Source organism: Tyto alba, unplaced genomic scaffold, assembly GCF_018691265.1.
Source record: "Tyto alba isolate M040663 unplaced genomic scaffold, T.alba_DEE_v4.0 Super-Scaffold_39, whole genome shotgun sequence".
Classification (NCBI taxonomy): Eukaryota; Metazoa; Chordata; class Aves; order Strigiformes; family Tytonidae; genus Tyto; species Tyto alba.
Window position 1 is genome coordinate 3,954,688 of NW_024881314.1, and position 26,639 is coordinate 3,981,326.

Sequence of the window (26,639 nt, forward strand, 5' to 3'; positions counted from 1 at the left end):
AGAGTAGCAAGTTTTGATTTTCCAGCATGAAAATTCCCCTGGAATTCCTCCAGAGTCCTCTAATGAACAGATGATCTCAACTTTAATCTTACTTCACAATTATCCAAGGATAACATTTCTTCAACATGTACTCTTTAAACACAATTTCTAGAGCAAGTAATATTCAGACTAATTCTTACTCATGTTCCCTTTGAGCCACAAAAGGAGAATGTTGAGAGGCAAACAGCAGCAGTGGGATAGTAAGAGTATACTGAGGAGATAGGAACTACAAAGTTCAGATTAACGTGATAGTTTGATTCCACATTGTCAAGATCAAAGTTCTTGAGTATCAGTGCATTTTTTTTAAGAAGCCAGCATGCCTTCGTGTTGTCTTTTAAATTGCTCATGGAGGAGCTGTATCTGACATATATCCGTATGCTTGAGATTAACTAGCACCAAAAGTTTACAGCTTGTCTTTTTTCCAAGCAACCTGAACATGGCAACCTTTTCCAGAGAGACTCAAGATACACTCCCTTCATTTTCCTTAATTATAGTCTGCAAACAAAACAAACAAACAGAAGATCTCCAGGCTATTTATCAAACACATATAAATTATATATATGTTTCTTTTCCGAGTTAAGTAAAGGTGGCCCGTCCACCTGGGTCCAAATTGGTAAAAATTTAGTCAAGTCCAATAATTAGTGTCAATTTCGGTTTCAAAGACACGTCATAAGAAGAACAAGTTCCCACCTACTATGTTGGAATTCTAGTACTCTGATCGTTTTCCCACCTGATCTAACCCCCCCACGATCCTTCCATGTCAGCTCTTCCCTCATTTTATTATTTGAAAGTAATACAGTGCACAGATATTACAACTACAATGTGATGATACAATTAAACATTTTCTACAGTTCTTACTTTACTACTAAACATATGAATAATGTCAACAGAAGAAAACAATGCACGATTAGATAATCGACGTGCAACTTTACCTTGCCAAGAACTAGAGATTCTTTTCCACTCACTTGGACTTACCGTACAGCCTAATAATTCTACGATTTTATTTTAAAACTCCTCTTTTAATTTTGTGATGTGTGGGGAGGCAAACCCTGAGGGTTTCCTGCTTCTGGCACCAGGTACAAGGCACACAACAGGTGTATCTCACTCTTAGGATAGAATTAGGTAGGGAGTTTCCCTTGGGCAGTATGTTGGCAAACCAAGATGAAGGCTTTGTAAGTGATCTCAGTGAGGACAAAAATCTATTTCACACCAAAAGGCAAAAAAGCTTGATCATTGTTGATCCTTGCTATGAATATAGACCATGAAAGCAAACCTTCACAATCCTTCTGAATTGAGTTTTAAGGAGACACCTGGACTGCTGAAAGACTGCTTCCATGTTCTTTCCAGTGTTGACAGCAAAATGTAGTTGTGAGGGGACAGAAACCACCTCTGCTCTCCAACAAATTCACGTTCTAAATGCAAAAAAAGGCAGCAGAGAGGGATAGAGATAGGCCAGAGAGGGAGTAGGATCTGCAACCCCAGAATGTAGGGCCTGGAAACCACTGAACCATTCCCCTCTAGATAAAAAAAAGGGCGGGCTGGCTGGAGAAGCAGGTCCAGGATCTCTCATCTGGCAGAAGTGTCACAGAGTCCATAAACTTAAATTATTGGAGTTGAAGATTCCAGACCAGATTTGAAAACAGAAGAGGTTTGTGATGAAAAGAGCAGGGAGAGGCAAGTTTCCACTTACCCTGATGACCCATTGTTCCCCTTTCTGATACCTCTTGCCTTAGTTTCCAGAGGATTTTTTTTTTTCCCCCAATTGACAAGGTCAAAACTTTGTTCATTACCCTAGCAGCAGCCAGCTTTGCTTATGCTACTAAGGCTAGCCTTGAAAAGACCAGTACATCCCATTCTCAGACATGGCTGCGACTAGATTTTACACAACTAGTACAATTTGGATTATAATACAATTTAGGAAGTGAGATGGTAAGCAGTCTATGTATTCTAAGTAGTCTGTTTCTCTTTTTCCCTTTCCTCACTGGTAGTTCAGCTGTTTTTGTTTCTCTGATGCAGTGAGCTAGATTGGTATGGCTTCATAAAGTTATTTGCCTCCAAAATCACATTCCCAAGTTTCCCTTAAACTATGTTCATGGTCTGCATTTCAAATGCAAATCACTGCTTCAAAGCTTCCATCTTTTCCTATTCCTTCACAGACTTCTCTCACTCAAAATCACTGTCTAAAGTTTCCTGACTTACTCTGCATTCATATGATAATTACCTATTCAAAGTGTTAGCTTGAATAAAGTTCAGTGTGCTTTTAAAGAGACAGGATTTCTATACATCTCAATACATCATTTACAATTATAGTTTCTACCTAATTATGAACAGAGTAGTTAGTTACGGCTAGCATTAAAAATCATTAAAAAACAGAGCAAATTAAATAAAAGTTCAACTGATTCTACTATACTCTTTGTGCTGTTTTACTTTCATAAAAAAAAAAAAAAAAACAGGGACATGGGGAAGAGCGTAAAGCTTCCCTCCATTACAAATAGATTAAAGCAAATAACAGGACATTATCTTGTCTGAATATAACATATTCAATTATGGGAAGCAGCAGCTTTGAAATACTATCTCAGCTAATTGCATAATTGCTATTGTAGCTATTACTAACTGTAACAACAAAACAGTGAAAATTAGTGACTTGCACCAAGCAGACAAGATTCAGGTAGATTTCTCAGTCACTTCAAAATTAATTAAGTCTATCTGTAGTCCCAAATCACAAGGAATAGCATTGTTCTTAAACATGAACATCCAGAATTTTGTTCAAACAGTATCTTTACATAACATTACAATATTATCATTATGTTACTTCAAGGCATGCTACTGTAAACCCCTAGGATTTTTCACAGTATATCCTCTCGATCACAGCCTCAAAAATAGCTCTGTAATGAAATAACCACACAATTATGTGTTAGACAGATAAAGGTATACATGGAAAAGAAGAAATCACAAGACTACTATTATACAGGCAATACAGTTTTATTATGTTCTTTCACCAATTGTAGCAAAAACATTTAACAACTGAATGAATAATCAAGGGAACTTAATTGTCAACAGGAATTTTAGAATTATGTTCTACATTTTAGACCAGGAAGGCTTGACAGGGAGAAAACAAACCATATACACACTGTAATAATAGTCTCTATTATGAAGATTTAATACCTTCTTTAAAAGCACTGCGATTACTGAGGCACCTTACTGCAGGTTATGTATCATCTCCTCTTTGGCAATGAGATGTGTGGTTTTGTTAACTAGGGCCATTAGTGAGTTGAGCTTGTGAGACCAGTCATTGAGTATATTGTTTGGGTCCTTAGGCCTCTGAAAATTGATAATTCCTGCCAGCCTGTCTACTTTAGCAAAGATGGTCTTATTAACTACTAGGTTAGACAGGAACTCCTCCGATTCCTGTAAAGACAAACAGCACTAAGTCAAGAAAATAGCACTGTTATCTATGAAACACCAGAATTCCTCCCAAACAGCATTGAAGCACAGATAACAAGATTTTCTTTATACTTAACAGAAATACAGCTGTAGTAATATTGTACTTCAAAAAAACCCACACAATACTTTAGTATTACAGGTTGGCACTGCAAGGTACTAGCATGAGCTATTAAAAAACTTCTCTTTTCCCCATTTGACTTATATCTGATTGTCTTTCTTGAAATTAAAAGTTTAATATACTATACCAACAGACTTTTACACTTTGGGGTACTTGGCTACTCAGATATCAGAACAAGCCATTCTGACAAGCAAGGCATAGGAAAATCCATGTGAATTACTGACCACTGTCAAAGAAGGTTTATTCTGAGTTTGTGGAAAAGAGCAGATTTAATTAAATGCAGTAGGATAAAGCTTTTCATATGCAGTCAAAATACCAATATGCCATGATCTATGAATCTCTTTGGAAAGCTCTTGAAAACACAAGGGGGGAATGACAGGAAGACTATTCCACCCCATGTTCTCAAAGTATAGCCATCTACCAACAGGAATGTTTAAAGGTGAGAAACCCTGTTATCTTCAGTCAGTTTTAATCACCCATTGACAAGAACGTTTTAAGACTGAAACACAAGACAAGAAACTCCAGCATTTAAATGAGACCTTGAATATAAATGAATTTTTAAGAGCAGCTTTTGCCATATGGGCACATGCACTGTGAAATTTGAGTTCTGCCTGGATTAAAAACCATTTTCTAACACCCAGAAAGGCTTGAAAATACACTCAGGTCTTCATATGGACTAGTAAAGCGACAACTATTTGGATTAATACTATTGCTCCCAACAGACTTTTACACTACTTGTCATTAGAAGAACCCAATGAACTAAAGTTCAGTTTATGCTCCCTATCACTATAGCACACTTTGCTCTTCCTCTAAGAGCAGACAAGCACTGGTAACACAAACGGGAATTAGACTAAAGATGAGGCCAGGAGAGCTACATGGATAATACCAAGACAGATATCTAGAGATACAACAGATACTACATTCATGAACACACAAGTGTAAACCCTGAGAATTTTGTACCAAGCAGTGTATTTGTACAATGCTGTCTTTCTGCATTGTCTATAAAACAATGCAGTGATGATCTATGGCATCACTTACAGAGCTTTTTAAGCTAGAAAGATAAATTAAAAGAGAACATTACTCTGCTGAATATTTACATTTTTGTCACAAACACATGCACGCATACACTTCCACACCCTTTATGAAAGAAGGATAAGCAAAGCAACACTTACATCAACAGACAGATCCAGGAGCTGTGCCATTCTCTTCATTGTAATTCTGGTATAATATTTAGCCATTATTCTAATATTCTGGAATAAAAGTGTTCAGAGTAGAGGGTTATGTGCAAAAAAATAATTGAAGCAGGCTGCAAAAATATAAAAGTCAATGTTAAAAGCAGATTAGGAGCTGTAGTGTTCTAACACCAGTCCAGCGTAAGGTACACGAGGGAGTAGTGAACAAACAGTTCTTTTGCTTGTAAAACATAATAATTTGCTGTCTAGAGACCTTATAAGTAATGAAATCAACTAATTGTGATTTTAATACAAAGCAAGACTTTCAAGTTTCTGCTCTATTGAAATGTGAATGCTAAATCTCAGAATTTGAGTGCAATATGCTCTTTTTCCTGGCAACTGTGCCAAATACCTGTCTATAATAAAAAGATATACAAGCAAATAAAATGTTGAAAATGTAACACAATGGAAAAGGCAACTTACCTACTGCTTTACTACATGCTTTTTTTGTTTCCCTTTGTTACTAAAATATGTTAAGTGAAAAGCATTTTTAGTTGAAGAACTGAATATATAGCTAATGCTTAAAGACAGGCATTCTTACGTGTTCCACAACTCTGTTCTTCAAATCTTTCCATCTCTTTTCACCTTCCTCTGTACAGCCAAAAACATCTGTTGCAGGACTGTCCAGGGATCCTTCTCTCAATTCTTTCCCATATTCTTCAACTAGGGCAGTCCATCGCATCAATTCCATGGTGGTAAATAGTTTTAGGAGATCTCTAAATGGTTTAGCAAAGTTGATTTACAATCCTGTATTAATAAGGCTCATTTCATACTTAAATAGATCGAAGAAATAATTTAAAATGTTTTATTACCATTAATATTCATTGTTCTTCATGAATATCCTTACATACTTCACACTATCAGGGGGCAGCTCAAGTCAGACTATTTCTCATAAAGATCTCTTATAAAGAGACATTTATTTTAATGTGGAACTTGCACAATCATGAAAATTCTGCAGTATTTTTCATACAGCATTAAATTCTGAGATGCTTACAGTGGACTCAGCATAAACAGATTTCACTTGCACAGCTAGTTTGAGACACACGCTTTTTTTTTAATCTAAGAGTTGTTTATTAGAAAGAATACTTACTTATACTTCGGGATTTCTTCTAGCTTTTTGTCACTACTAATTCTGTGCACCAAATCAGATTGTTCGTTGTCATAGGGTGAAAGAATAACATAAAGAACAACGCTCTTCAGTGCCTGTTTTAAGAGGAAAGAGTGTGGGTTTTCTTCCCATAATTAAGCCGAGGAATTGAAAACACTGCTCACGGAACTTCAAGTTTAACGTATAAAAGGCTTAAACCCAGCATATTAAGAAGTTAAGATGAAATTGTTGTCATCTTGCAGAAATGAACCCTCATTCACAGCAATACATTTAAATTGATTCAGGTTAACTAAAATGATGATATTTAAAATAAATACATGGAAAAAAAAAATCTTTTCAAGTATGTAACATCTGTACTGCATACACAACGGTATTATTTAGACTGCACTTGCACAGCTGTTTCTCATTTCTGCTCTTGTATAAAACAGACAAGACATTCTACAGATTTCAAAGACAATATAATGGAGATGTTAGTTATAAATATTCATTTGAAATCAACTTTATTATATCTGTTTCCAACTAACCAATTTGTTAATATAGTCATTAAAAGAACAACAGACGAGCTATTTAATCTGCTGTAAAATGATCGGGTAATGAAATGGGTATTTGCCACATGAAAATACAGACATTTTGTGTGTAATATTTTTTTACCTGCTGCCACTTTTCACTTTCAGCCTGGATACACGGAGTATCATAAATGGCCCTGTAGTGCTTACAGATGGAGAGGTAGGAGCCTTCATGTTGATCCAGCTGGATCATTAAGTTGTAGTATTTCAACTTTAGTTTCTGAAACCGTATCAAACAGTAAAATTAATACAGCTCTGTGAATTATGTAAATGAAATCCAATTGGATCCCAGAAAACAGAGGGATTCAAATATACTTGGACCTGAAGAGAGGCGTGTCAGATTAAAACTGGGATGAGGAGGAAAGAGAGAGAAATCCTCCAATGACTTACTTCTGTGTTATCTTCTTGAAAAAATTTTGTATTAATTTTTTTGCTGATAATTTGAGTCCGAATATAGTCTTTTACAGCTAGACAGAGTCTCATCTGCTCCAAGATAAATTCTACACGTTCTTTCTTTTCCATTGAACCATAGGTTTCCACCTAAAATGAAAATGTAACTATTTAACACTGTCAGAGTCAAATCAAGTGAAGTCTTAACTGTGCAAGGAGAGTGGGAGGTTGTCGGCGGGCAAAACAAAACAACAGAAAAACCAGCTATTGCAGAGGAAGTGAAAAATGGAGAAAAGGTATTACATTTTAAATTACAGCTCCCACTTAAACTGAAAGAATTCACTAACACTAAACTCAATGCACTACCTAGAGAATTGAAATTGTCTTCCAAATGGAAAATATTCTATGTAACCTAAACATGAGACTAACAGAAGCAGTTAAAACTGAATTACACTTTTGCTAATAAAAGTTAATCTCATTCCAGGCATTTCTGCAGACATACCTGATTAAGTTTCTAAACATTAACCTGAGAGCAGTCAGAATTCATTTTTACTGGTGACACAATTCTGAGTTACAAGGTGTGTTACCTGCAATTCTTGCAGAATAGAGGCAGCCTCTTTCACTTCACCATTCTGTTCTTTTATTGTTGCAAGTGTCTTTGTCAGGCGAGCACGTTCAATTTCCACGTATATCTGAAATCAGAAGGACTAGTTTAAACATTGGAATTTTCTAAAGAACAGTGCAAACTCTAAGACCACAACCCCACTAAGACACAGACTGACACTACTGACAATATGCACAGATAAAATATGGTGGATAGTTGACAAGCTGCAAGTATTTGGACCAAATTAATCTAAAAAAACTCATCCACCATTCTCTAAGCAAGCATAAAAGGACATACAGTGTGAATGAAGTATTGGATATTTTGTCTGCTAAAATACACCGAAACAGATATGAAGTGAAGACTTTAATGGTTAATGTGTACTAAGTATTACCATTTGCATTATTTCACTCACTCCTAACTAGCTGTAAATCCACAAGACTCACTAACAATTTAGACTAACTTTGAACAGACAAAAGCCATAAGATTAATACAAATTTGCCTTAATTCAGAATTGTTTATTTTATTAAAGAAAAAGGAAAGTTATGTAATTAACTTGGTATAATGCCCTGATATCACCTTCTGGTTACCCTAACTGTACATAACACCTTGCTAAGTGCAGGAGAAATCAAACTAAGCCTGCCCATTTCTCTAAGAAATTCAAATACATAACATTTTAAAAAAGTGAAACATAAATGGCATTTTAGTACTCTGAAATGTATTATTAAATCATACCAATAATACATCCAAATACCTACATCCTGGAAATATGACCAGTGTTTCAGAAAATTATTTAAATATGAAATCTGGAAAATATTTGCAGTTTTTTTGAAAGAAATACACTACTTGGCTTCTCGAGTTAATTTAAAAATCACTTTTTCTCTTATCTGAACAAGATTTAAAAATAATGTTAAGAAGCTATGTTTTTAAAGAAGGTGAACATTTTTATTCTACCTTTTAGACATTCAGTCTTAAAACAAAATCTTACTTTTCCTTCTGTAACCATACGCAACGTGTCAATTAAGCGCAGTTTGACTGGTAAATCTGTGATGTCTTCAACATAAGTGCAGCACTGCTGGACCATTTTAGCAACTGCCTAGTACAATAACAGAAAAGAAAAACATACAGTGTTTTTAGATACCGCAAATGCATTCAAACTAAACTATAACACTCAGAGATAAGTATTTAATAGTTTCATATCAAACTAAAGACTTATTTCAATTAATAAAATGCAAGATACATTTCATCACTTTGATGCATAAAAATGTGTAAAAAGATGCTAGGGACTGATGCTAGAAGTCAAATGTGATGTTCTTCTGTCATTTCTTTCCTCTCATTTTTTCCAGTGATATGCAAAATAATTCATCCCATGTGCTTCTATCTTGAAAAGTAATATTCCTCTTCTGCCAAATCTACACAACTCTCACACAGACTGACAAAACTTTTCTGTTTTCCTTAAGACCTTCATGGCTAAAGGGAAGGTACATCTTCTCTTAAGTGTATGCACTAGCCCATCTCTTTAGGACACCTGTAGATTTTTCAGGAAGGGAAGGAATAGATGTAATTATTTCTGACAGATTCCCAAATAGGCAGTAATAAGCTAGCATCCTTCAGTGGCAAGCACAGGTATTGGAATATGTTCTTCGGGTAACAATGCTGACAAAGCTGTTACAATTATTATTAAAATACCTACTTCTGAAAAAGTAAACAACAAAACACAGAATGAAACTTCTAGAAACTTCTTTCTCAAGAAGAAAATTCAGATGAACTGACCTAAGTCTTCAGGCACAGTTTGTGCAAGTTAGAGAACTAAACTGTACTCTACTTGTATACAAACTCTTATTGTTTCTGCGCAATAAAAAGTAGGTAACCTTTTTCTTCCTAAAACAATGATGCCATTGAAATTACCCGTTGCTGACTTCTTATCGAGTCAAACTAAATACACAGTGCAGTAAACTTTGTACCTTCTTAAATGCAAGTGCTTTCAGCTATCCTGATGGCTAATTTCTCAGACAGAACTGAACAGTTTCAAAAGCTAGCATGTAAAGCATACACCTTACTTGATCACAATAAATTCCAATAACTCTATTTAATGTACACCTCATGTGAACATGAAAAAATAAGAATATGTTTCCAGTACAGACTGTAGAAGAGTGTAAAGATGAACTACCATCTGAAAGCACCGGTATGCATGAAAGCAGGGAAGTCACAGCTGTGCTGCTGAGAATGGCAAGCTGGACCCCAGGGAGCTCAGGCACAAGGTGAAGACAGACCAATTCCAAACATCAGCTTCATTACTGGCTTCCATATCTACCAACAACTGTCAACAGAAGCTACTTACAGTATATTCAGGCAGCTATGAAGTCAAGGAAGTCCTTGCGCACAAGGGGGAATCAGATATGTAATACAACTTGAAGTATAATTTTATTTTTTGTTTCAAAGGATTAAATTCACCTGTTTTAACTGACTTCTTCTCTTGGATAGAAGAATAATATTTTCATTAAGAGCATCCCAGTCTTTAGCTTCGTAACACATTTTCACTATAGCAACTAAGATACGGGATGTGGAGACCATGTCAGATGCCTGTAACAAACAAACAGCATATCAGTGATGGGATAAACAACATGCAGACCTCTATCACTTGCACTTCTGTTATACAAAGGGAAAAAAATATATCTAGCCCCACTGATTTTCTCTTAAAAGAACAAAAGAGAAAGACTGACACTCCAGTTCTTTCATGACTTCAATGCAGTGGAACAAGGGGGTGTGTAGGACAACCCAACACAAATGTTGCACACCGTGTGCTACTTACTGTTCGTGTTTGTTTTTCCAAGGAGAGAAGGTTTTCAATTACTTCTTGCAATCTTCCTTCCTAATGTGATAGACAAAGAATTATCACCATAAGTGAACAACACAATTCAGTTTAAATTTAAACTAGCTCAAATTCTCATGTAGGTAAAAGACATAAACTAGCCTGTACACTCATTTATAAGTATTTTTTTCTTAAAAAAAAAAAACATATATAGCACTAACCTTACAGTTCTACACACAGATTAAACTGGAAAGGCACTAGTTGCATTTTTGCTCGATGCATTCTGTAAGTTGTCTAACACAAGAAACCCAGCAAGTTTCAGACAGGTTCGGTTAGCTCACACCCAGCAAGCTAGATGGAAGGCCGATTTCTTTCCTAGCCAAAACAATGCTTTGAGTGAGAACAGATAATCAATTAGGTACCCTGGCCAAAATATTGTTTTACCATTGCTTTCATCCACTTTCATTGTATCTTAATTACGGTATATTATAGAAAGCATAAACTACATGCTTTAGTCTAAGTCCTGATGGTCTGAGTCCATAGTCCTGATTTTTGAGTTTTGAGAACCTTTGTTTAGAGGAATAAGATACCACAATGTACTTTTAGTCCTAAATTGTAATTCCTAGCAAATATCTTGTAAAAAAAAATGTTAATATGGTAGAATTTCTAACAGCCCATGGCAACTGTGGGGCTGCAAGAAATGGTTAGAAACTAGAAAATTAATACCAAAAATCAGAAAATTGTTTCCCAACAAATATTTTAAACTATATATAATGGTTTGTCAAGGATGTGTTCTTACTGGCACAAAGTATACATGTTATGCAACAATGAGACCTGGTCATGGTGTCCATACTAAGGCAGAGCTGTGCCTGTGGGATAAAACACCTCTGCCTACATTCCATACAACACAGTCTTAAGAAAGTGTAAGATGCAGCTGCCTTATCTTAAGGCTACTGCCTTCAGAATTCTACAATACGCTATATATAACGTGTCTGTCCCAATGAGACATGTGGATCAAGCAGAACATTTGCAGCATGTAAAGAATCAGGTGCCATCCTACTGGGAAAGGACATAACAGCAAATCCAATCTCTCTGTTCTGAGACCTGAGATGCACAAGAATCTGTACGCTACAAAACGAGTCCATAAAGGATACCTCAAGATACACCACATGCATGATTACTTCTAAGATCCCATCAGCAAGACATTCTGCAGTCACCTACAGCTGGGTGCACACATCTGTTTGCCGAGGGGATGCCAGGTGCCCCAGCAGCCTGCCACGGCTCTGACCCTCCACTCCAGCGCCCTGGGGCACGTCCAGCCCCGAGCTCGGAGGACGCACAGCACTGCCTGCCTAACCTCGCACAGGATCAGCGACACGAAGGCAGCTTTAACGCAGAGCGGTCGGAGGATGAACAAACACCTGCGCGGCGCTACGCTGCCCGCGGCAATGAACGGCGGGGAACAGCCAAGTCCGTGCCGAGAAGCTCGGGCCTTCCCGCCCCTCACCGCCGGGGCTGCACCCCGACAGCTCCCCTCCCCTCCTACCCCCGCACACCGCCAAAATGCTCGAGCAGTCCCTACTTATCCCCTTCCCCCAAGGCGGCCCGCTTGCGTCCGAGGCCCAGAGCCCCCCGGCAGCGGATGAGGGGGCGAGAGGAGGCTGCAGGTCGCACCGCCCGTCACCCCCCTCCCCGCCACCGGGCCGCGGCCTAGCGCGCCCCAGCGCCATGACTCAGCCCATCCGCGCCGCCGCCTTTTCCCCTTCCCCTCACCTGCGCCAGCCGCTCGCACTCAGGCAGCCGCTGGTCCACCGTCGCGCTGTAATCCACCTCCATTTTCACGATACGGCCGTCGGCCCGCTCCGCGCCGCCCTCCGCCATCTCCCCGGCTCCGCTGCGCGTCCCCCCCCCCCCCCCCCGCGAACACACACCGGAAGCTGCCGGGCGCTGCGCGCAGGCACGGCCGGGACAGCCCCGCGGAAGGTCCCCGCGGTGCGCCAAACCGGCGCTGCCGCAGCCACCCCCGGCCGCCGCAGGCCCCGGGGCGGGCCGGGCGGAGGGGTGGGATCGGGTCCCGCCGCGCCGCGATGGGATCAGGCTGGCTCGGAGCCTTCCCCCTGGCTGAAGGGACACCCCCCCTCCCTAGCACCCAGGAAAGGGGAGGGTAGTGCCAAATGCGTGGAGGTGGTGTCTCAAGCAGTGCCGTACCAGCCCTCAGCCTGCCCAGTGGCCTCCAGCCTCAGCGGGGCGGGAGGTGTTCAGCGCACTTACAGTCGCGGTGCTGCTCGTAGCTTGGGTGTCGAGAGTTGGAGACGTTGATATGACCATACCGGGGGAGGTGGGGAGTCAGGAGGGTTGTGGGTTTACGCTGTTTCCCCCCCCATTTTAAGAGAACCATGCCATGTTGACGTGGCAGGCAACACCAGGGTGTTGCCTCAGCAGAGGGCTGGCATACAGTACCTGGTGGCTTCACTGTGGTGATTTTAACGTATGTCACATTCCAGCCTCAAGTTATTTGATCATTTAGCATCGCTGGAGAGGTGGGGAAAAGGTAGGGGGGACAATGGTTTTTAAGAGCATAGCGATCCTGATTTTAGACAGTGTTGCACCACCGAGGTGTTTGATTAAGCTGTTGTGAGATGGGGTTGCAACACCCGTGGTTGTAGGTGGCTATCATTGCAAGCAGAATTTCGTGTGCTACAGAAGTCTCATTCACTGGAGAAATTCGGAGAAACTCCCTCTTGTTTCCAAGCAAACAACTCAGAAAGAATGATCAGTGAATGCCCTCTAGCTTTGGATGTTATTTAAGACTCCCAGAAAAAATTGCTTAACCATTAAATTACATTTTGTCTTCTTCCTTTATGACTATACTGCATACATAACAACATGTTAGTGTGTCAAAGGGGTGTTTGAGATAACAATTTTAAATCTTCTGTTTATAGAATTAAGACTTGAGTTGCTAAATCTGCTACACTGGTATAAAATCTGTAATTAAGTGAATTCAAACTATAATACTGCATGTTGCAATTGTGCCTGCATGCTTTCCAGTTAGCACAGCACAGACTTGCAGTCACTTTCTGTTTGAACTCAAACTTGATTTTAAAAGTCCAGTTGTCACACACAGAGTAACAGAATTTATCCATTATCCTTAATCATTTTTTAGTTATTGACCTACGTAGTAAAAATGCATGCATGTATCACAGAGAGTGTAGTAGTTGTTCTAACTCAAACCATTTACAAATTTTTACAGAGCTTTGATTATTTATTTTGAATAGTAAAATCTCATTCTTTTAGCCTGTAATACTAGTATAATTTTACAGTCAATGGATAGGGAGTGATGGCTTTCGGGGAAATTAAAGGTCAGATGCCCATCTAATTAAACCTATTCCCATACACATTTTTGGTTCAGACAGTGTGCGAAAGAGGGGGGAAATTAATGCATACTGCAACAGTTACCTTCCTTTACCTGCCTGGGTATTCTGGTAGACAAGGAGCCAGCCTTTGCCTCCAATGTAGACTTCCCGAACGGCTAAAACAAACCCCTAAATTCTTATGCCTTAGTAAAATACCTGAAGATTTTTACTGTCTCTTATTATGAAGTGACATTTTGCTGACATAAGTTCATCTGGAATTAATGTTCAGCATGATTTAACATACGTTTTTTTTCCCCCAGGTCAAAAACGGAAGATGAGTGAAAACCGTCTTATTTTCACAACTGATCATAGAGAACGTGTCGCGGAGGTAAGACTCAGTTTCTGACAATTCACAGAAAACAACCAAAATTGAGGCAAGTATGCTTGGAAGATACTTCCTGGCTATTGGGATCTAGAAGTTTTTTCTCTCAGCATGTCCCCTAGAAAGCATTGCTTTGTAGAGAGTCCTGGGACAGCAGTCATACTACGGAGTTGTAAAAGATATTATTGTTAAGGTCACTTTTTTCCCCTGTGTGCATATGCAGACAGTGTAAGACTGAGCTGTGCCTGTGGCAGTAAGGATGGGGTGACTGAGGAATGTTTTGCTGTAGGTATGGGAAGTCATTTCATTTTCCATTTTAAGGAGCTTCTGGATTTGACACACTACTTTCCACATATCTGCATGCTTTGTTATGTTAAAACAGAGTATAAAGTTTGATTTATGTTGAAAGCATGTAACAAGATAAACTAGTTTAGGTCTTTCTTCTGTTTTTATTGAAATCAATGTTTTTGCCTATAATTGGGTAGCATCAAGGCCCTATGCAAAGAAGTTCAATTTCCAGCAGAAATCGAGAGATATTGTCCCCAATGAATGAAACCACTAGCAAATCACTTAACAAGTAGATATTTTAGATCTAAATTTGGATTCTTTCTCATCTATAGGTAATATCACAGGTATTGCCTTGTCCTGGCTACTTTGCATAGAAGTTTCAGTAACTTGTTCTACCAACATTATGAATTATAGCTACAGTTGTGTTATTTATAAATGGCTGTTGTCAGATTTGAGCTAGAAGTCTCATTCACCACACTGTTCATACATCAGTTGAAAATCCAGACTGTTAACAGAGCTCCCAGATTTTCTTTGTGTAGGTGTTTGCACTTCACTGGAAAGGCAGGGGGTGTGACATATCGTGCCATTATTGCAAGGGAATGGAAAAGTTATGTTATTAGCTCCAGGAGATGGCACTGTGTACTCTCTGGGCTAAGAATTATATACATAGTTTTGAAATATACATTCAGAACCAATGAAATTCTGAGGGTTTTTTGCTCTTTCTTGTTATGAAACACACTTCATTGTAGACCTAAATTCATCTTTACTGTCCCAAATATGATATTTCATCACTCTTATTTTTGCAAACTATTTATATTGAAATGCAGATGTGTATTTTACCATTATCTGTACCGTGACTTGTATTTTCATCTTACTGGCACAGTGCTTCTCTGCAATACATGCTCTGTAGCCAGCTGGAAGACAAGAGAAACAGCAGCATGAATGTTTTATGATTTACCTGAGGTTGTGTAACTGTTCGGGTTTCTCAGCTAGTTTCAGAATTGGTTTCCTGTGCATATCACATTGTAACTTAATAATGGCTGAATTTATCTGAAAAACACAAAACCCAAGCATATTAAAAAACGATTTAACTAACAAATTTCCTACTAAGTAGGAAAAAAAAAAAAGAAAAAGCCCTCTTAAATCAGTTCTGGCTTTATTGTTCATCTAGGAAGTAGGCACTTTTTCACTGAACTTTCTGCGTGGCATTTGAAAGTAAATAGCTGATACGAAAAAACAGTTTTATTTGTTTTGCAAAATGTGCTGGCTGATAACGAAGGGCTGACCAAACGGGAAATGGGTGAGGCCTCCACATCCTGCGCCGTGTCTCCCCCGGGCACGCTGTCCTTTCTTTTGCGAGGGGAGCGGGGCGAGGAGCCCGGGTGGCGGCTGGCCGGCGTTCTCCGGGGGCTCTCCCCTCTTACACCGGCTTGTAAATGTTTTGCAAGGTGCGTTGTCTACCCGTAGGGTCATAAACTTCAAAAAAAACCCCATAAAAATCGAGAAGTCTTGGCAGCAGAATTAGAGGCAAGCGCGATTTCTCGCGGCTCGGTGTTTGCCCGGGGGCCAGACCCACGCTCCACGCCGTTTCTGTTTAAACCCTCCCGAGCGGCCGCCCCCCCCAGTCCCCCTCCCTCAGTCCCCCTCCCTCTCTCCGTCCGTCCGTCCGTCTGTCCGTCCCTCCTTCCTGCCGCCCCGCTGATGTCAGCCGCGCCCCCGCCGGGGCTGCAGCCGCTCCGCGCCCGCGGCTGCGCCGGGGAAGCCGCGGCCGCCGGATCGCCGCGCTGTTACCCCCCCCCCCCCCCCGCCCCCAATTTCCGCGCTTCCCCCCCATCTCCGCGCTGCCCCCCCCGCCCCGAACTCCTCGGGAGCCGCTTCGCCACGGGGCGGTGGGAGCCGCGTTTGGCGAGCGGGGGAAGGAAACGTTATCCAAAGCCTTTGTCTTGGGAATCAGCAGCTCATCTTCCCTGCCGCCCGGCGTGCAGCCGGCCGTGGGGAAAGGCACATTTTCGGCTCATTTGTTCTTTTCGCCGCCCCAGGCATGTCTTGACACAGCTGCGAGAGGCTGCCGGTTTCGTACACTTCCGACGGATGTCTTTGGCGGCAGCGAGAGCGTTTGGGGTTTGAGACTTGGTAGCGTCTATCGGGGCCAGCGGGTGCGAAATTCCCGTGATCGCAGCCTGAAGGAGGAAGAACTGCAAGAAAGGAGCAGTTGTGGTGGTTTTTCTTCTTGCTGGGTCACCCTTGCTGGATGGTTGCATTACTCTCTTGTGGACACATTGTCAAGCGCATACAGAGAAAGAGGCTTGATTTTTTTTTCCCGTGATTGGGTTTCATCGTGATCGTCGTGCAGAGATAACCACTTTTCTTCCAGTTTGCTGGTCCGCACAGAGGCAGCAGGAATATGCTCATGAAGGAGTACCGGATCTGTATGCCTTTGACAGTTGAAGAGGTAAGCTTCGTGGTTCGGCTGTTACTTACCAAGGGTTTTCTCTTTCAAGGCGAGTTAAGGTTTTATTTGTTTTACTGAATATTTTTTCTTCGTGTAATGAACTTAGTCGGAGATGATTGGTTAGACAGGAATGTTTTTATTGGAAAATAAGGGAATCCTGCAGGAACGAAGGTAACTTAAGTGTATCAAAAGCATTGTGTCGTCCAAGTAGTGGTTCTAAAGCTTTTCCAGCCAGACTTTTAAGAAGAATTTTGGGCATATTTTCAAGGGAATTCTTTGTGCAGAAATCCTGTTAAAGCGTTTGTCCAAAACCCACATTCTAAATATATCTTCACCCTTGCTTAAAATACCCTTGTAGGTGAACATGGCCTGACACTCTAGCACAGGTAGGTTAGGTGATAATTTTGTAGTAAAACTTTTTTGTCATGTAAAGAAATGATTGAAAGTTAAACTGCTCTTTGTCAGTGTTCTAAACTCTATATTAAGAACATTAGGCTTTTATTTCTCTGCAAACATCCTACCTGCTCATCGTTTTAAGTAAGATAGCAATATCTACATGTAATACACGTGCTGCATAGTTAGTTGTGTATATAAATAGTGATCGTTTATAGGTAATGGGTACCAAAAGGCCTGATGGCATATGTAAATGAGACGGTGCGGTCTGGTTTATAGTGTCTCGAATCTGTAAAAAAAAAAAAAAAAAAAAAAAAGTAAGTGTTGTTTTCTGTAGCCACTTTGCAACAGAAGTGGACACTGAGGAAGGGGAGCGACCCTGTTGGTAAGCGCACGCCCTCCGCGGCCCGGCTGACTCCGCACCGCGCATCTTGCGCCCAGCCGGGCTCCAAGTTTCCCCGCTCCCGCGGGCGGCGCCGGGCCGCCAGGGGGCGCCCTCCTCGCGGCCGCCAGGGGGCGCGCTGGCCGCCCCCCTCTCGCTGTCCCGCGCAGCGGCTGTGGCCGGGGGCCCTCAGGGGCCGTCACCGAGTGGGGGATATCCCCCTTATCGACCCCTGTCCCCCAGGGTTACTTCAAAACGCAAACTAATTCATGCCTTTTTTTTTTTTTTTATTTGCTTAAATACAGCCAGGTGAATGTTTTGCTTCAAAATTTTACTCTGTTTTTTGCAGGATGTGTAGGGGAGTCCTCACATAAGCAATATGTGTAGAGGAGTAAGATAGAGTAGTCATTTCAATGGTCTTTTTGTCTGGATCTTCAGATTTGGCAAATTAACAGTATTCTAAAACTGAGAATTTAAACTGCCAAATATTTCCTTCAGGCTGCTCAGGAAATTCCTTCTTCTGGGAGCAGGACCTAAAAACACCACAAATGTGTAGGTAAATAGGCGTAGGTTTAATTCTAGCATTCTTCCAACCAAGTTATATAGTATGCTGTGATATTGAATGGCATTATTCATGTAATACATAATGTTATTTGTTTATTGTATTATCGTAATGTAGACAACATTTTATCCAAGCCAGTTCCTAATGTTCTCAGACTACTACACTTACTTAATATCAGTTCATTATGTCATCAGAAGGGAGCAGATCTAATTTATTTTGAAAAATTATTATTAAACAAGATTTCCAGATACAGAAAAGTTCAAAAATCTCCCCAAATAGGAGTGATTGATGCATGGTGAGGCAGAAGACAATGTTGGAAGTCTTTTGTTCTCTAGAATGTTAACAGAATTAATAAAGATTCTCATGAGTCTTGTCGTTTCTCTTATATTGAATAACCCAAGAGCTGTCTTTGAGATGCCTTAATGAAGGACCTAGAGCACATCTGATATTTAGCATGAATTTCATTATTAATTATAAAATTAATTAGGACAAAATTGTGAAAGTGGCAGACATCTTATTTTTGCTGTACTATTTATATACTAAAAATGTCCTGCACTATTTCTCATCATGCTTCATCTTTGTGACATTTTCTACAGTCTGTGAAGGTATAATTATTTTACTTTTAGTTGCATATTAACTAACAATAATGCACAATATCTTTGGTACCTGTGTAGAATAAGAAGGTGATGCATTATGCAGGCATTAGGAGAACATCGTGGGGCAATGCTCACCCTTCAAAAACAAACTGCATTTTGGTTGTGAGGCACAAACTGCCTTCTACAAGGTGATAAATCACTCTGAAGTTCAGTGGGCTTTGGCGGAAATGCAGTTTCCAAACGACATGCAGTTTCTCACAGGATTGGGATGTTGGTCCCTGATGTACAATGGCACCTAACTCACATTGACATTACTGGGAGTTAAGCACCTAAATATTTTTTTTGAGGTTGTAGGTTTCAACAGGTGTGTGAAAAATGCAGTTCTTTCTTAAGCAGCTGCATGGCTTTCCTTTTTGCGCTATTTTCCCTAGACTTTACAACTCTGTTTTTTCCGCTGTTTGGAAGTTCTGGCTTTCGGCCTGTGCACTTTATACATACAAAAGCATTTCCTTGAGCAGTTTTCTTCTTTAGCACTGACTTGCCAGTTACTCACACATAGAAGTCTCATAATATGCATGAGAAAGAATTCCATCCTTAGTCTGTGATGTTGTGTTGCCAACAAAACCAAAGTGGCTTCCCATGTCATTACTATGAAAATAATCAGGCACAGGAGGCAAAACAGAGTGTTAACTGTGTCAGCCGTGCACTGGTACCTGATCTTCTGTGGTAAAATTCTACGTGTAATGTGAAAAAATGTGCATAAAAATTTGCATAATGTCCAGTCTAGTAACTGGAAATCATTACTTCTACATGTAGATAAATACGCACACAGCAGTATAGCAGTTAATGCTACACTGCCTGGCTGTTAGGACCTAAATTTATCTTTAGAGGAGAGTAAAAAACTGATAGATGTCCCCATAGCAGCTACGCTATCTCCAGGTTTGAAGAGTTTCTGGCATTGTTGAGAGGAGATTCTTCATAGCTGGTCTTCATTAGCTACTGCAGCTTGTTTTCTTGAGGCATTCTTTCATCGATTCCCGTATTAGATAAGATACCCAAATATTTATGGGAGTTTTGTTTGTATACCTGTCAGCTTGGAGACCAAATGCTCTCTTGCAAATAAAACATTTTCTAAGAAATGTTGATTGCTACAGACTTAACTGTTCTTGTGTATTTCGAGCTAGGATATGGGAGTTGGAGGTGCATCTTTGTTACTTGTCTATAAGCACCAGGACAGACAGGTTGTTCCAAGAGTCTTCACTGAGGTGCTGTGGCACCACTCCACAGTTCTTATTCAAGGCTGAGGCTAACTCATTAAACTAAATTTTTATTGACAGTTACTTAGGACTGTTACATATATATTGTTGCAAGCTGCCTGTGCTCAGCTTTAAAATAATTTGAAAAAGGAAATACCATATTAACTTCTAAGCAAAATAATAACAACTGCTGTAAGAACTTTGCAAATTAGGTCAGAATATAGCTGTTGGTTGATGAAGCCAATACAATTGCCAATTAGAAGTCATTCTTTACCTCATTTGTGGTACTTCTGGGAGGCATGGATGCAAATTCAGTCCTCTTGTTAACATGGACACCTTATAAATGAGAAAAAGCGATTTCTTTTCGTTAATACATAAACCACGTAAAAGCTGTTGCAGTAATTGCTCAGGATATGTTACCAATCTTCATCCCAGCTGCAATTAATAAATGATCCTGCCTTTTGGTTATTTTTCCCTTTGCATTTTCATGTGTTAGTTCATTCTTACAAATAGTTTGTTGCATCATATGAGAGAAGATTATAACAGGCTGCATTGTGTTTTTTTAAATATCATCAGTTTAAAAAACCACATTCCTAAGCAAGTGAAAAGAACACCAAGTAACTGAAAAGAGCAGAGATGCTAAAAAATTCTCAGACTTAGATGTAGTTGCAAATCATAATTCCACAATTCTTCACAGGAAGGATTACGCAGCTTTGTGCTTTGAGATGTTTTTATCTGAAAACGTAAAACAAATCTGATATGTTAGAATGTTACTGAACTTTTATTTTGGAGGAGGGAAAGTACAGTGAAGTTTATTATTTGTGTGGAAAGTGATTATTCTTCGGGGAAATAGGTAGAAAGACATTTTCGCTGGATCCCGTTGAAAATGGAGTTGTTATTGCTGTAAAATGCTAATAAAGATGTGAAGCTAGGTTGCGTATATATTAAAGCTGAACATCAGGTAAAATACAGTAGTCATCATACAGTATTTTCCTTGGAAACAGGGATGACCGTTAATATTTCTGTTAGTTCTGAACTATACGTATATGGCCAGTACCTAAAGTCCTAACAGGTTTTTCTTTCTTTTGTTCTTTTCAACCAACAGTTGGTTGGAATAGTTGCTGAAGTTGGTGGAACTGCTCCCATTCTATGCTTTAAACAAAAGCTAAGTTTGATCTGTGGGGAGCACTGCCTGCATGAGGTGTGGAGGAACAGCTGTACTGTCATGAATACAAACAAGCAGAGACCTGCAAAATGTCCATACATGTGGATCATGATTTTTCAACAAAAAATTATTTAAACATCAACAAATTTTGATTTTAGAGGTGTTGTGCTTGCTCCTTTATAAAAATACCCAGTGTTCAGCTCGTTTCAAACGTTATGAATTCTCCCAGTGTGGATTATTTACATAAGAAGATTTCAAAAATATATGTGTAAACAGTACTTGTATTCTCAGAATCTTGTGTACATTTCTTCTTTAAAAGATTTCATAGCCTACTGTTTTGTGTATGAAGGGTACTTGTTGTAACATGTTTTATTCAGACAGATTTAAAGCTCAAGGAAAGCATTTGAGAAAGTGTTTTTATGCCCTAAGAGTTAGCAGGTGTTATAGTATTTAGACATAACTATATGCATGTAGAACAGAAAAGCGTTTAGTAGGGTATAAAGTGTAAAATACATTTTCTATAAACTGCAGTTATGTACTGCAAGACAAACTACATACACTCATCCTGCAATTAATGGTTTTTTAATTTTCCAGCTATAACCACAAAATGTATTTTCAGGAATATGTAAATGTATGAAACATTTGAAAAAGCAATATGTTAGCGGTAAGCAAGAGGACTATAAGCAAACATAAGGTGAATTCAACTTTTCAAATTTAATTCCATTTAATTCCTTGTAAATAAAATAATAGTTGGATCATGTCATGACCATAACCTCTGCAGAAAAAGTCTGTCTGGAATTTTTGAGCTGAAGTTGTCCAGCAAAAATGGAGGCTTATTGTGAAATTTTATTTGAAACTATCAACAGCTATAATGCATCTGTAGTCTTACACTGATTCCTTTACAAGACAGTAAAGTACTAGGAGAAGTAAAGGACTTTTTACTGTAGTTAATCATTCTTTCTGGATATGCCTTATGAGAACATCACCAGCCTTTACCATCTTTTTGCAATGAATACTGTAAGGGCACCGATACATTTGTCAGAGGAGTATTCAGAGTTAATTATTGATTTAGAAAAGCTCTCTACACCGTTATGAACATCTTTTCACCTTTTCAAATTAAAAGATTGTGTAAGACTCTTGTTAGCAAACAGATCCAATCTGGTCTTTTGTGGGCGGTAATATCTACTCACATCACAAGGCCTTCAGTACATACGATGTGACCTTAAATTCACCTTAAAGCTTCTGGACTGGGAAGAATCATTATAATGATATAACAGATAAAATAGGTGAGAGAAAGCAGCAGAAGTTAGCTTTTATTACCAAATAAGAACAGCTATTTAATTTTCTTTTGATGCGCAGTCAAGTTGTAAGACTGAACAGATGAAAGCAAGAGCTGTGTTTTACCATGGGAAGAAAATAAATACCTTGCTTTAGCTTGACCTTCCTGTACTAGTTGTAGTCACCTAGAGAGCTATAAAAGTAAAACAGTGCAGAGCAGATGTCAAATCTTTATTAAACTCTACTGCAAATAGAAGACCAAAAATATCTAATTTTCTCTTTTACTCCTGTTTGCACATTTCAGTACAACTCTGAAAGAAACAAGACAACCTTTGTTCTTAACATTTCAGTGTAAATCATTAAAAAAGTCTTTCAGTGGAAAGGATTAGATATTACCCCAGGAACTCCAGGCTCTGATATACATCTCTCTTCATCTCTCTTGCTCTGTCTCGCCCTGTCAACACCTGTTTTCTCTGAGGAGTATATATATAGCAATAATACTACACATTTGATTTGAAGGCTTTGTTGGCAAAATATAGGGCCCAGTTTTGCATTTCCCATAAAAGAAAATGCACCTTGTCAGTCTTTTAGGACATTTTCTAGCTAAAACACTCTACAGAGCTTTGATGCTGTCAAGAACTCCATGAAGTGTGTTTGTTTTTGAAGCATAATGTAGGTTCAGAAACAAAAGAACAGGGAGAGAAAGAAACAGAATGTCAATACTGTTTTTTAAAACTTAGTGCTTTGGGTTTTTTTTTATTTTTTTGAATGAACTTCGAGTTGGTGAGAGCATGAAGTTCTTCTAAGAGTTGATGTGAACTCTGAATGCTCAGCACCTTTGAAATTGTGGTCACTTTTGTTTAGGTACCTAATAATGAATGTAGATGCCTATATTAGCACCTTGATGTTTGATAACTGATATGTCAGATACATTTTCCCTTAGTCCAGCTTGTTTAATTTCCTAATCTGTCTAATTGTAGGGTTAGGAGTAGTATAATTATACCAATTTTCATGTGTTTTTTGCCTGACTGCAGATGTTAAAAAAAATGTGAGGTGATTTATAGCCCTTAAAGTATATAAAGCCCTTTAGATTACAGAAAGAGAAAGATTTGCGTAAATAACTAGGAAAGGTTAAAAATTATATTTTCCTTCATGAGTATTCGGTTTAGTCTGATGGGCATTTGTGTTGCTAAAATCTGTTAAAAAATCATGTTCTTTTGTACAAAAGACTGCCTAGTCAGGTGATGGAAAACCCATAGTATATAACAATGATTCATTCATTATATTCTTCTTTATGACTAGTGAGCTGACAAACACGTTCCTCAGGCTGTCCTTATAGAACTGAATCAGTTGTGGACACTGAAATACATGCAGGCTTTCCATCTTGAATATCTAAGCCAACACACAAGCAGCCATTAAATACTTCACAGACGGAGATGGATGATACACACAGCAAACCGTTGAAATATACTCAATAATTGTGAGTAAGGCCTAATTCTTTGTATCTTTGCTCATGGCAAACTTATTTGTCCTTTTTTTTTTTTTTTTTCCCAAGTAATTATATTTTTCCTTATATTTTATTCTTATTTGGTTCACAGAGCATCTATCATGACTAGCAGTGTATTTTGCGAGACTTGATACCAAAATAAAGCAAATAGTGGCATATTTGGCAAATTTGCTGTGATAGCCCTCCAGTGCAGCCTGAAGAACTTTCTGTAGGCATACTGTGCACGTATTTCAGTGAAATTACCAATGTCTGCATGCATCTGGAAAGCAAGGAGGAAGGTGCTTCCCAGGATTATTGACTAGGTTTAAAAAGGAGTGAAGAAAATGTAATTGAGACTTCAGGTTGGGTTGACAGATGGGTTTACAGTCTGTAGGTGGGGGAAATGAGACTTGAACTTAACCTGTGTTTATATAATGTTTTAATCTAGGCTTCCTCTTGTTTATCTCCTCCTCAGTTCATCGTTTCTTCCCAATTTTGGTTATAAGTGATCATCCAATTTTGAATCCTTGGATATGTATTAAAATACTATTTTTATGTTTATAAAATATAATGCAGAGTGCTAAATTGTAGGAATGACATTTTAATGGCTTTTCTTGGAAAAAAATATGTATCTTGCATCTTCTTCCTGTTTGTGGTCAGAAAACACTGAAGCAATTTTGGATTCTATTAGTTTTGTACTTTTACAGTTCTAAAGCTAGTTTTACAGTGCACACTTCTAGCTTTTTCATGTACTTAACTTGCGCACATACTTAATTTAAAGCATAAGTAGTCACATGTCCTGAGTCACATGCATAAATGTTTGTAGTCTGGGTTTAATAAACGACTTGTTCATATGCTCTCCAGAAAAATCATACTCTCTATTTAGGATTTTTTACATGTCTGTTCTAAGATTAGTCTTGCCTAAGTGATTTAGGAATACTTAGCCTCTGTGGGAATTGTTTGCTGTGAGCATGCTGAGTATGTCTCATTTTCCATTTCATCACAGTAAATGTCATGTTAGGTTTAACATGTTGCCTGATTAATGTCTATGTTTAATTTTTTTCAGTAAAAATATTGTTACAATGCATGACAAAATAACTATGTGATAATAGCACTAGAGTATAACACATACTGTTGCTCAGTTGTTTGATTAACACTCACTGATGACACTCAGAAACACAGCTACTTGTTGAATATATTTTTAGCTTTTTGCCCTCATTTTATATAAAATTTATTAAAAAAATATAAAAACAATCTTCTGTGCTAGCATCATCGTGTTACTTGGAAGGTTACCAAAATATTGAAGTCCACTGTGAACCAAAAAAATTTTATCTATTGGAAAGATAAAGACAATGATAATTCTGTTGATAAGCATGAAGTTCTTACACGTGCCAAGCGGGTATTTCTCTTGGTCATACACAGATGGTTTTTTAAAGTTGTCGCACTTGTTAGGGCCATTCAGTATACTTATTTCAGTGGATCAGCTTTTCTTTTGCTTCACTCTGTGTGAAAGGAAAATCATTCAGTGGAATTTAGACTGTAGTAATACCAATGAGTTCTGTCACTGATGTCAGACAGGCCAAGATTTCACCAAATACGTATAACAAAACACAGCATATTTTAAAATAGAAATGTTGGGAATTTAAATTCCATTTTAGTTGCATGGTGCAAATCTGAAATAATTCCATTGACCTCAGTATATCCATTCCAGATTTCCGTCAGTGTGATCAAAAGTAGACTTTAACCAATGGCTGTAAACTAAAAGAAAATGTAAATTTCTCAAACCTGTTGTTCTTAACGAGAGAGAAACCAAGCTGCTCTCTCTAAATCTTTAGCATTATTGCCTAACCTAAAAGACATTTTCACACAGTTAGATTAAGGCCCCAGATTTGTGTCAAAACTATGATAACATCTTTGAGCCTACATAGAATTAAATGATTGCTGTCCTCACACCACAGAACTTGGCAGTAACCTCTTTGCTCTCAATTTGCAGTCCTAACTTTGTAGAAACTCTGATTCTCTTTCTTTCTCCCAATTTTGAGTCCTTGGTCATACTCCCAAATAAGGAAGCCTAGCCAACCACAGCAGGCGTCTGGCCAGCTGGCAAAAATCTGCTGCTCGGAACAACAGCCTGCTGCTCTTGCTCTGCCTCAGTCTTGCAGAGAATAAGGAACTACACAGCAGACTAGAACAATTGATAATTCAGCTCCTCTCTGTGTACTGAGCTCAGGCCTGGATCTCAGTATTCCCTCGGTTACCATGGATCTTTGCACCCAGACTGAAGCTAAAGAGAGCACTAAGTTCCCAAGTCTCTCAGATGTTTTAGAGGGTTGCTAAGTTTATTTGCATTTCCAAACTGTTTCCTTCTCAGTTAAGTTTTTGGTTTGTTTTGCCTTTTTTCTTTCTTTCTTTTTTTTTTTTTTTTTTTTTCCCCCAGGAATGATTCAGTATAAAAACATGTTTCCATATATTAAGGGAACTCTGTTACACATTTGGGATAGGCAGGTTTGGGGTTTTTTTTTCCAATTAACTTCAATGGAAGCAGAATAAAGCCTACTAGACAGATATTTTTTGGTTTGTTAATTAGTTTTCCACTGTTCTGCTATAGCTTATTTTCTCCAATGTCACTGCTTTTTTCACATCTGAACATGAACTCACTCACAGTCAAGTGATGCCCAACTTCTAAATCTATTCTGAGTGGGCTTGAGATGAGGCAAACAACATTTTAGTGGAAAT

General features: G+C 38.8%; 2 protein-coding genes across 8 annotated transcripts in view; one reads left to right on the forward strand and one right to left on the reverse strand.

The window, feature by feature from the left end:
* PITPNC1 (phosphatidylinositol transfer protein cytoplasmic 1) overlaps positions 1-26,639 on the forward strand; it is a 107,326-nt gene that overhangs the window by 4,384 nt on the left and 76,303 nt on the right. For 2 of the 7 annotated variants that reach the window (XM_033002303.2, XM_033002310.2), the window contains exons 1-2: positions 12,335-12,861; positions 13,984-14,051. In XM_033002303.2, coding sequence (XP_032858194.1) covers positions 12,801-12,861; positions 13,984-14,051 — 129 coding nt within the window. In that variant the 5' untranslated portion in view covers positions 12,335-12,800. Of the gene's footprint in view, positions 1-12,334; positions 12,862-13,983; positions 14,052-15,510; positions 15,782-16,117; positions 16,786-26,639 lie in introns of those variants that run through there. The other 5 variants (XM_033002305.2, XM_033002307.2, XM_033002308.2 and 2 more) reach the window with 5 other exon arrangements.
* Positions 3,006-12,241, reverse strand: PSMD12 (proteasome 26S subunit, non-ATPase 12). Its single transcript, XM_042802539.1, has 11 exons — positions 12,084-12,241; positions 10,311-10,370; positions 9,953-10,081; positions 8,487-8,594; positions 7,485-7,589; positions 6,898-7,047; positions 6,593-6,727; positions 5,924-6,036; positions 5,375-5,549; positions 4,774-4,851; positions 3,006-3,447 (listed from the first exon to the last, which is right to left on the reverse strand). Exons 1-11 carry the CDS (start codon positions 12,189-12,191, stop codon positions 3,238-3,240), a joined length of 1,371 nt encoding a protein of 456 aa, XP_042658473.1. The 5' UTR covers positions 12,192-12,241; the 3' UTR covers positions 3,006-3,237.